At 42.3% G+C, this 9,793-nt stretch overlaps 1 protein-coding gene across 1 annotated transcript; it reads right to left on the minus strand.

The window, feature by feature from the left end:
• Positions 1 to 954: 954 nt before the first annotated feature.
• On the minus strand, positions 955 to 8,758 carry nprl2 (NPR2 like, GATOR1 complex subunit). The gene is made up of 11 exons (XM_041887492.2): positions 8,073 to 8,758; positions 4,977 to 5,068; positions 4,716 to 4,884; positions 4,499 to 4,607; positions 4,278 to 4,414; positions 3,970 to 4,067; positions 2,626 to 2,662; positions 2,420 to 2,513; positions 2,215 to 2,332; positions 1,863 to 2,005; positions 955 to 1,699 (listed from the first exon to the last, which is right to left on the minus strand). The coding sequence occupies exons 1-11, from the start codon at positions 8,145 to 8,147 to the stop codon at positions 1,632 to 1,634; spliced, it is 1,140 nt and encodes a 379-aa protein (XP_041743426.1). The 5' UTR covers positions 8,148 to 8,758; the 3' UTR covers positions 955 to 1,631.
• Positions 8,759 to 9,793: the final 1,035 nt, after the last annotated feature.

Raw genomic sequence — 9,793 nt, forward strand, 5'->3', positions numbered from 1 at the left:
AAATTGTAGTCACTCCACAATACTAACCTAAATGACGAAGCCTGTACAGAATAAAACATATTACAGGCACAAAAGTAAAACTGCAAAGAATGTGGCGAAGAAATTAACTTTATGTCTTGAATACAAAGTGTTACGTTTGGGGCAAATCCATCACAACACATCACTGAGTACCCCCTTCATATTTTCAAGCATGGTGGTAGCTGCATAATGTTATGAGTATACTTATCATCGGCAAGGACTAGGGAGTTTTTTAGTATAAAAAGAAACGGGATAGAGCTAAGCACAGGCTAAATCCTAGAGGAAAACCTGGTTGTCTGCTTTCCAACAGACACTGGGAGACAAATTCACCTTTCCGCAGAACAATAACATAAAACACAAGGAGTTGCTTACCAAGACGACATTGAATGTTCCTGAGTGGCCTAGTTAGTTTTGACTTAAATCGGCTTGAAAATCTATGGCAAGACTTGAAAATGGCTGTTTAGCAATGATCAACAACCAACTTGACAGAGCTTGAAGAATTTAAAAAAGAATGTGCAAATATTGTACAATCCAGTCTTAGAGACTTACCCAGAAAGAATCACAGCTGTAATCACTGCCAAAGGTGATTCTAACATGTATTGACTCAGGGGTGTGAATACTTATGTAAATGAGATACTGTATTTCTGCATTTCAATGTCAATAAATTAGCTAACATTTCCAAAAACATGTTTTCACTCACATTACAGGGTTAAGAGCAGTCTTACCGGATAATGTGAGTGAAAACATGTTTTGGGAAATGTTAGCAAATGTATTTGAAAAACACAGACAGTGTGTAGATGGGTGAGAAACAAAATAAATTCAATCCATTATGAATTCAGACTGTAATATAACAAAATGTGGAATAAGTCAAGGGGTATGAATACTTTCTGAAGGCACTGTAGGTGAAGTGAGCAAGATACACAGTCAGACAGTGGGTCATTCAAATCGACACAGCATCTTTATTATTGCAAGTTGGAGTTGGTATTAATATAATTTTTTGCACATTAATAAGCACATTTGAGTCATTTAGCAGACGCTCTTATCCAGAGCGACTTACAAGAGCAATTAGGGTTAGGTACCTTGCTCAAGGGCACATCGGCAGATGTTTTACCTAGTCTGCACGAGGGTTTGAACTAGCGACCTTTCGGTTACTGGCCCAATGCTCTTAACCACTAGGCTACCTGCCACTTTCCTTGTTTTTGTGGTCTTTATGAATTCCTCCATTCATTGTTCTGAATGAAACTATTACACAATGATTGATTCAAAGTCTGGATGGAAAACCTGAGGAAGATAACAGGTGACATTGGTGACATACTAGTAGTATAGAAATTCCTACATGTCTCAGCCTTTGAATACACAGATAATTTCCAGAACATTTCAGATGAAGTCCACAGACAACAATAGAGATAGGAAGAAGTCAGTTTAAGGCATCTTTGGCCGGGGTTGATCCACATTGTCTCTCCTGGACATCAGGCTGTTGTGTGGGTCAGATGAGACGAGCAGGAGGCCTCTGTTTCAGTACAATGGGAACCTCATGTGTCTCTGTCTGTCTTTGTTAGAGAGATGGCTTGCTCTGCATCAAAGTCAGTGTGGTTGCTGATTAAGCCAGGGTATCACTTCCAGCACACAATTATGTTGGGGTCATTGTCCAAGCGCTCGTCCAGCTCTTTGTAGCTCATTCCTGCAAAGACAGGGAAGGGCGCTGCCGTGAGGGATCACAGAGTATAGAATGATTTCTCAAAATACTTATCCAGCCCTCTGTAATTTTTAATCTTCCTAGACACATTCGTCATCACTATAAAACCAGTAATGTGTCTGGCCATCATAAACGCCTTGAAACCTACCCGTCTTGCAGCAGATTTCGTCATAACTATGGCAACCAGTGTAAAGGCGTGGTGGGCGGCTCCTCTCGTCTCGGGTCACCTTAACAGGATACTTCTGCAGACGGCGAATGAGAGCCTTCATCAGTCCATACTGGATCAGCCTCCTGTTGAGCATCACATGATATCAACAACAACAACACTATTCTCTAGACTTCTCCGCGTAGATGAAGATTAGCTATCTAGCTAAATCTGGTGCAATGGCATATTGTATATGGTCCCTGACAAATAAACAAATAAATAAATAGATATGCACTTTGAGGTCCATGCCAACCACTTAAACATCATGAGTCAACATGGAGGATTGGTGACTCACCTCTCATCCACCCTCTGCAGCTGCTGTGAGTAGCGGGAGCAAAGATCTCGAACGGTGGTGCCTGGAGTCAGACCGCAGTAAAGCTGGAACACATCCCTTAAACAGGCTCTCTTCTGTCCTGAAACACACAGACCGCAGAACTTATCATTCACTGACTGTAACAAATTCAAACTTTCTGACTACAACTTTCCAAACTGACTTTTACCTTGCTTGGTGACATAGCTGAGACACTCCTCCTGAATGGACCTGTCATCTATCAGGCTCTGGACTGTAGGGGTTGTGCAGTACACATTGGAGTACTGGAGAGATACAACATACAGTGTGTAAACAGGACTGTACACACACACACACCACATTTCAGATGAAGATTACATTTTGTAAAGAAGGTATTGTTACTGAGGGTTTCATTACCTGAAATATTGATACCAAGGTTACAACACCGTAATACCTGTGAAAAATAATGTTCTCTTAGAATCTACTCCATGGTTTCATAGGGCAATGTTACATCATAAAGAATGTTCTCTTAGAATATATTCCATGGTTTCATAGGGCAATGTTACATCATAAAGAATGTTCTCTTAGAATATATTCCATGGTTTCATAGGGCAATGTTACATCATAAAGAATGTTCTCTTAGAATATATTCCATGGTTTCATAGGGCAATGTTACATCATAAAGAATGTTCTCTTAGAATATATTCCATGGTTTCATAGGGCAATGTTACATCATAAAGAATGTTCTCTTAGAATATATTCCATGGTTTCATAGGGCAATGTTACATCATAAAGAATGTTCTCTTAGAATATATTCCATGGTTTCATAGGGCAATGTTACATCATAAAGAATGTTCTCTTAGAATATATTCCATGGTTTCATAGGGCAATGTTACATCATAAAGAATGTTCTCCTAGAATATATTCCACGGTTTCATAGGGCAATGTTACATCATAAAGAATGTTCTCTTAGAATATATTCCATGGTTTCATAGGGCAATGTTACATCATAAAGAATGTTCTCTTAGAATATATTCCATGGTTTCATAGGGCAATGTTACATCATAAAGAATGTTCTCTTAGAATATATTCCATGGTTTCATAGGGCAATGTTACATCATAAAGAATGTTCTCTTAGAATATATTCCATGGTTTCATAGGGCAATGTTACATCATAAAGAATGTTCTCCTAGAATATATTCCATGGTTTCATAGGGCAATGTTACATCATAAAGAATGTTCTCTCAGAATATATTCCATGGTTTCATAGGGCAATGTTACATCATAAAGAATGTTCTCTTAGAATATATTCCATGGTTTCATAGGGCAATGTTACATCATAAAGAATGTTCTCTTAGAATATATTCCATGGTTTCATAGGGCAATGTTACATCATAAAGAATGTTCTCCTAGAATATATTCCATGGTTTCATAGGGCAATGTTACATCATAAAGAATGTTCTCTTAGAATATATTCCATGGTTTCATAGGGCAATGTTACATCATAAAGAATGTTCTCTTAGAATATATTCCATGGTTTCATAGGGCAATGTTACATCATAAAGAATGTTCTCTTAGAATATATTCCATGGTTTCATAGAGCAATGTTACATCATAAAGAATGTTCTCTTAGAATCTATTCCATGGTTTCATAGGGCAATGTGGCATCATAAAGCATGTTCTCTTAGTATCTATTCCATGGTTTCATAGGGAAATGTTTCATTATCTGTTGCATCATATTACCAGTTTCAAAGTACTCACAGTAAATTCTGTACGGCGATCCGGACTAGATTAAGTTCAACATCCGCTTCTGCAGATATCTTCTGGATATGCCTGAACCCATCAATGTAGGCCAGGATCTACAACAGAATTCAACACATTTCTAACATCATTTTCATCAGCGCTTTAATCTGAGACAGGTGCATGATGACATTGCACTAAGTATAGACAAATCATTGTTTCTCTGAAACCCTTGATGGGATGTCAGCCACACTGTAGGTATGCTTCCGGTATGGATGAGCCGTGGGTTCTATCTGTGTGAGCCACTGTCGGTGTGGTGGAAGGCCTACCTGTTGAGTGGTGAGATCCCACTGGGATTTGATGAAGTGGTCCTTGCACTGAGTGAAGACAGGGACGTCGTACTCCTGCACGATTAGAGGGTCCCTGCGCTGCTCAATCAGCTTCAGGTTGATTGTATTGGACTCATCTAAATAAGAGGGAGGGAGCAAATGGTGTATGAGAGAAAAATAAAAGAGTCTTGACACATTGCTGAGTGCAAATGCACACATACCGATGGGTAAGGTGCAGGCTCCAGTAGCATTGAGCTCCTCTAACAATGTGGACATTATAGGTAGCAGTTTCTGTTTGCTCTCCTCGTTCGATATGAACCCACTCTCCAGCTGCAAAATAAAGAGAAATATGAACACTTTGACCTATATATCCCATAAGACATTCAGATCTTGTGATGTTTTGATAAAGAGCACTAGCCTCAAGGGAGATCCTTTTACCTCCAGCGTTGTGAGGTACCCAGACAGCTTCTTGACAATCGGTTCAAGGGCACAGGTCTTGGTCCGTGCATCGCATACAAGGCCCAGGTTAAAGAGCAGAGCATTACGGCTGTACTTCTTGTGCTCGATGCACACCGGACAACCAATTAACTTCTTCCCCATGGCCGTTCTACATCAATCAAAGAGGAGAGAGAAAAATACCTGTTCTTAAACTTGTCCATGAATAAGGATATCCTAATGTAAATGCCCAAGTGTACGTACACAGTTATGAGTTTGTTCTGCAGTTCTGGTTTGGTAATGATGTACACCTGTACTGTGTCAAAGAGCTCCCGGGATATGTACTCCTCTGGAACCTGGAGAGGATAGAACACAGCACAAAGATGGGAAAAGATAGAACACAGCCCCAACAGATCCACAGATGACGCAATCTCTATTGCACTCCACACTGCCCTCTCCCACCTGAATGCTGTTCATTGACAACAGCTCAGCGTTCAACACCATTGTGCCCTCAAAGCTCATCACTAAGCTAAGGAGTCTGAAACTGAACACCTCCCTATGAAACTGGATCCTGGACTTCCAGATAACCCGCCCCCAGGTGGTGAGGGTAGGCAATAACACATCAGCCACGCTGACCCGCAACACGGGGGCACCTCAGAGGTGCGTGCTTAGTCCCCTCCTGTACTCCCTGTTCACCCACGACTGCATGGCCACGCACAACTCCAACATCATCACTAAGTTTGCCGACGACCCAACGGTGGTAGGCCTGATCACCGACGACAATGAGACAGCTTATAGGGAGGTCAGAGACCTGGCAGTGTGGTTCCAGGAAAACAACCTCTCCCTCAATGTCAGCAAGACAAAGGAGCTGATCGTGGGCTACAGGAAACGGAGGGGCGAGCACGCTCCCATCCACATCGACAGGGCTGTAGTGGAGTAGGTTGAGAGCTTCAAGTTCCTCAGTGTCCACATCACTAAGGATCTATCATGGTCCAGACACACCAACACAGTCGTGAAGAGGGCACGACATCGCCTCTTCCCCCTCAGGAGGCTGAAATGATTTGACATAGGCCCTCAGATCCTCAAAAAGTTATACAGCTGCACCATCGAGAGCATCTTGACTGGTTGCATCACCAGTATGGTAACTGCTTGACATCCGACCACAAGGCGCTATAGTACTGTGCAGAGCTTCGTGCCATCCAGGACCTCTATACCAGGCGGTGTCAGAGGAAGGCCCAAAAAACTGTCAAAGCCTCCAGGCACCCAAGCCACAGACTGTTCTAGCTGCTACCGCACAGCAAGCGGTACGAATGCACCAAGTCTGGAACCAACAGGACCATGAACAGCTTCTACCCCCAAGCCATAAGACTTCTAATCAAATGGCTACCCGGATTACCTGCATTGACCTTTTTTGGCACAAACTCTTTTGCAGTGACTCATTGCACACACACTGGACTCTACCCACACACACTTACTGACACCCCCGACACACACACGCAAACTGACGCCACGCACACACACACTTTCATACTCACCACATAGGCTGCTGCTAGTCACTTCACCCCTACCTATACAGTGCATTCGGAAAGTATTCAGACCCCTTGACTTTTTCCACATTTGTTACGTTACAGCCTTATTCTAAAATTGATTCAATTCAATGTTTTCCTCAATATACACAAAATACCCCATAACGACAAAGTGAAAACAGGTTTTTAGAAATGTTTGCAAATGTATTAAAACTAAAAAACAGAAATACCTTATTTACATAAGTATTCAGACCCTTTGCTATGAGGCTCAAAATTGAGCTCAGGTGCATCCTGTTTCCATTGATCATCCTTGACATGTTTCTACAACTTGATTGGAGTCCACCTGTAGTAAATGTCAGAGCAAAAACCAAGCCATGAGGTTGAAGGAATTGTCTGTAGGGCTACGAGACAGGATTTTGTCGAGGCACAGATCTGGGGAAGGGTACCAAAAGATTTCTGCAGCTTTAAAGGTCCCCAAGAACACAGTGGCCTCCATCTTTCTTAAATGGAAGAAGTTTGGAACCACCAAGACTCTCCCTAGAGCTGGCCGCCCGGCCAAACTGAGCAATCGGGGGAGAAGGGCCTTGGTCAGGGAGGTGACCAAGAACCCGATGGTCACTCTGACAGAGCTCCAGAGTTCCTCTGTGGGGATGGGAGAAACTTCCAGAAGGACAACCATCTCTGCAGCACTACACCAATCAGGACTTAATTGTAGAGTGCCCAGACGGAAGCTACTCCTCAGTAAAAGGCATATGACAGCCCGCATGGAGTTTGCCAAAAGGCACCTAAAGGACTCGCAGACCATGAGAAACAAGATTCTCTGGTCTGATGAAACCAAGATTGAACTCTTTGGCCTGAATGCCAAGCGTCACGTCTTGAGGAAAACTGGCACCATCCCTAAGGTGAAGCATGGTGGTGGCAGCATCATGCTGTGGGGATGTTTTTCAGCGGCAGGGACTGGGAGACTAGTCAGGATTGAGGGAAAGATGAACGGAGCAAAGTACAGAGAGATCCTTGACGAAAACCTGCTCCAGAGCGCTCAGGACCTCAGACCGGGGCTAAATTTCACCTTCCAACAGGACAACGAACCTAAGCACACAGCCAAGACAACGCAGGAGTGGCTTCGGGACAAGTCTCTGAATGTCCTTGAGTGGCCCAGCCAGAACCCGACTTGAACCAGATTGAATATCACTAGAGACCTGAAAATAGCTGTGCAGCAACGCTCCCCATCCAACCTGACAGAGCTTGAGAGGATCTGCAGAGAAGAATGGAAGAAACTCCTGTGCCAAGCTTGTAGCGTCATACCCAAGAAGACTCAAGGCTGTAATCGCTGCCAAAGGTGCTTCAATGTGATATTTTAGTTATTTCTATTTTGATAAATTTGCACCAAAAAATCTAAAAACCTGTTTTTACTTTGTCATTATGGGGTATTTAATGTAGCTTGATGAGGGTAAAAAACAATGTAATCCATTTTAGAATAAGGCTGTAACGTAACAAAATGTTGAAAAAGTCAAGGGGTCTGAATACTTTCCGAATGCACAGTACAGTACATACCTACCTCAATTACCTCGTGACCCTGCACATTGATTCGGTACTGGTACTCCCTGTATAAGCCATGTTATTTTCTACCCTCTATATATAGCCATGTTATATTTCCTCGTTATTCACTGTGTCACTATTTCTATTTTTGATCTTATCTTTAACTCTGCATTGTTGGAAAAGGACCCCTAAGTAAGCAGTTCACTGTTGGTCTAATAAAATGCTATTTGATTAGGAAGTTAGCTTGGCACTCGTTGCAAAAACGGTCAAAAAATATACTGTACTGTACACCTACCTGGTAGGTAATCTTTGGTCCCAGTGTGGGGTGAAACTCACTAAAGAATATACACTCTATTCGACTCATCCCCATGACGTTGTAAAAGGACTTTAAAGAAAGAAAGCAACTCCAACTGCGTCAATCTCTCACCCAGTTCCCAGAAAATGTGAATGCTCAATTGAAGATCAGTATTTTTGAAGACCTGCAGTAGCTATGTTATCTAGTAGTTGTAAGTCACTCTGTTGTTACTGTAACTAGCTAGTAGCTATATGATGACTCCCAATTCCTGACAGAGCAGGGAAGGGAAGGGAAGGGTTGTTGTTGTTGTTGACGACAGTCTACTCTAGCTAGCTAGTCCTGCTATATCTAGCTAACTTAGCTCTCTGGCTAATGTGTAAGGCTACAACTGGATTCTCTTGTATTTCCTTGCTAATGACGACCTATCTGTTTAAATGTCATGCAAAAAAATATACCACCGCGTAGAGCGTAAACACAATTGAACAAGTTGTATGCTAGCTAGCTATGTGGCGAACAACAACCTTGCGCTATCGATGAAACATGGTGGTGTTCCCGAACATCATATCTTCTTCTTCTTCAGTGGGATTTATTGGTGATTACCGCCACCTACTGTACTGGAGTGTGGGCCAGCGAAAGGGAGAAACAAAATCCTACCTGCTAGCCCCGTTTCTCTTAAAAAAGATAACAACATATTTGAGACTATATCTAATTACGTTCTACTCAATGTACTCTTTAAACTAATTTACTGTATCCCCTTCTCCCTCATTCTAGATCTCATCCTCTCTCTTTCCCTCTGATACTTCCCACACTGTAGCAATACATGCTCCACGGTCTCTGTTTCCTGACAATAATCACATTTTCCTTGGATGCTTTCCCATCACATTTAATGTGTTTTTCAACTGGCTGTGTCCCACCCTTAATCTTGTAAAAAAAAATAGCCTCCTCTCTTGTCCCTTCCTGCCGTCATCCCCTCCCCGACTTTCATTTTACATTTACATTTTAGTCATTTAGCAGACGCTCTTATCCAGAGCGACACAGTTAGTGAGTGTATACATTTTTCATACAGGCCCCACGTGGGAAACGAACTCACAACCCTGGCGTTGCATGCGCCATGCTCTACCAACTCAGCTACACTTTCCTCTGTACTTGAAATAAATGCCTTCCCTTATTATCTCTATTCCACTGCTACTGCCATCTCTGCACCATCACTGTATATATCAGTCTTTTTGCATCTGCCTTGCTCATTGAAACTTCAACATCAACATCCCCACTACTAATTCTTGTTTAGCCGTATATACAGCCAGATGATCTGTAATACGTTTCCTGACTTCTACCCCACAATCCTGCACTACAAATGCTGACCCAGTACGTCCTGTACTTAGATGTTTTGAACCATCTGTGTAAATGGCCACAAAATCCTGATACACCGTTTCCAGACGTCTCTTAAAGAAATCAGCTAGATCAACACCCTCCCTATCTTTCTGTAGTCTCTCCAACACTTCTAAATCAACTACTGAAGGCGGGAGTAGCCATGGTGGATTTACAGGAATAACAACCAAGGGGACTAAACTCCCTTCCATACAGTCCCATCTCCTTCGCCCCGATCATCATTTACCCGTGCTGCGCATTACTAATAAGTACGTTCCAGGACACGCCAAACAAGTTGATGGAGGTCAGATTTGGGAAATTAAATCTTTATAGTAAATGTTAAATATATGTAG

The sequence above is a fragment of the Coregonus clupeaformis genome, chromosome 10, assembly GCF_020615455.1.
Source record: "Coregonus clupeaformis isolate EN_2021a chromosome 10, ASM2061545v1, whole genome shotgun sequence".
Taxonomy (NCBI): domain Eukaryota; kingdom Metazoa; phylum Chordata; class Actinopteri; order Salmoniformes; family Salmonidae; genus Coregonus; species Coregonus clupeaformis.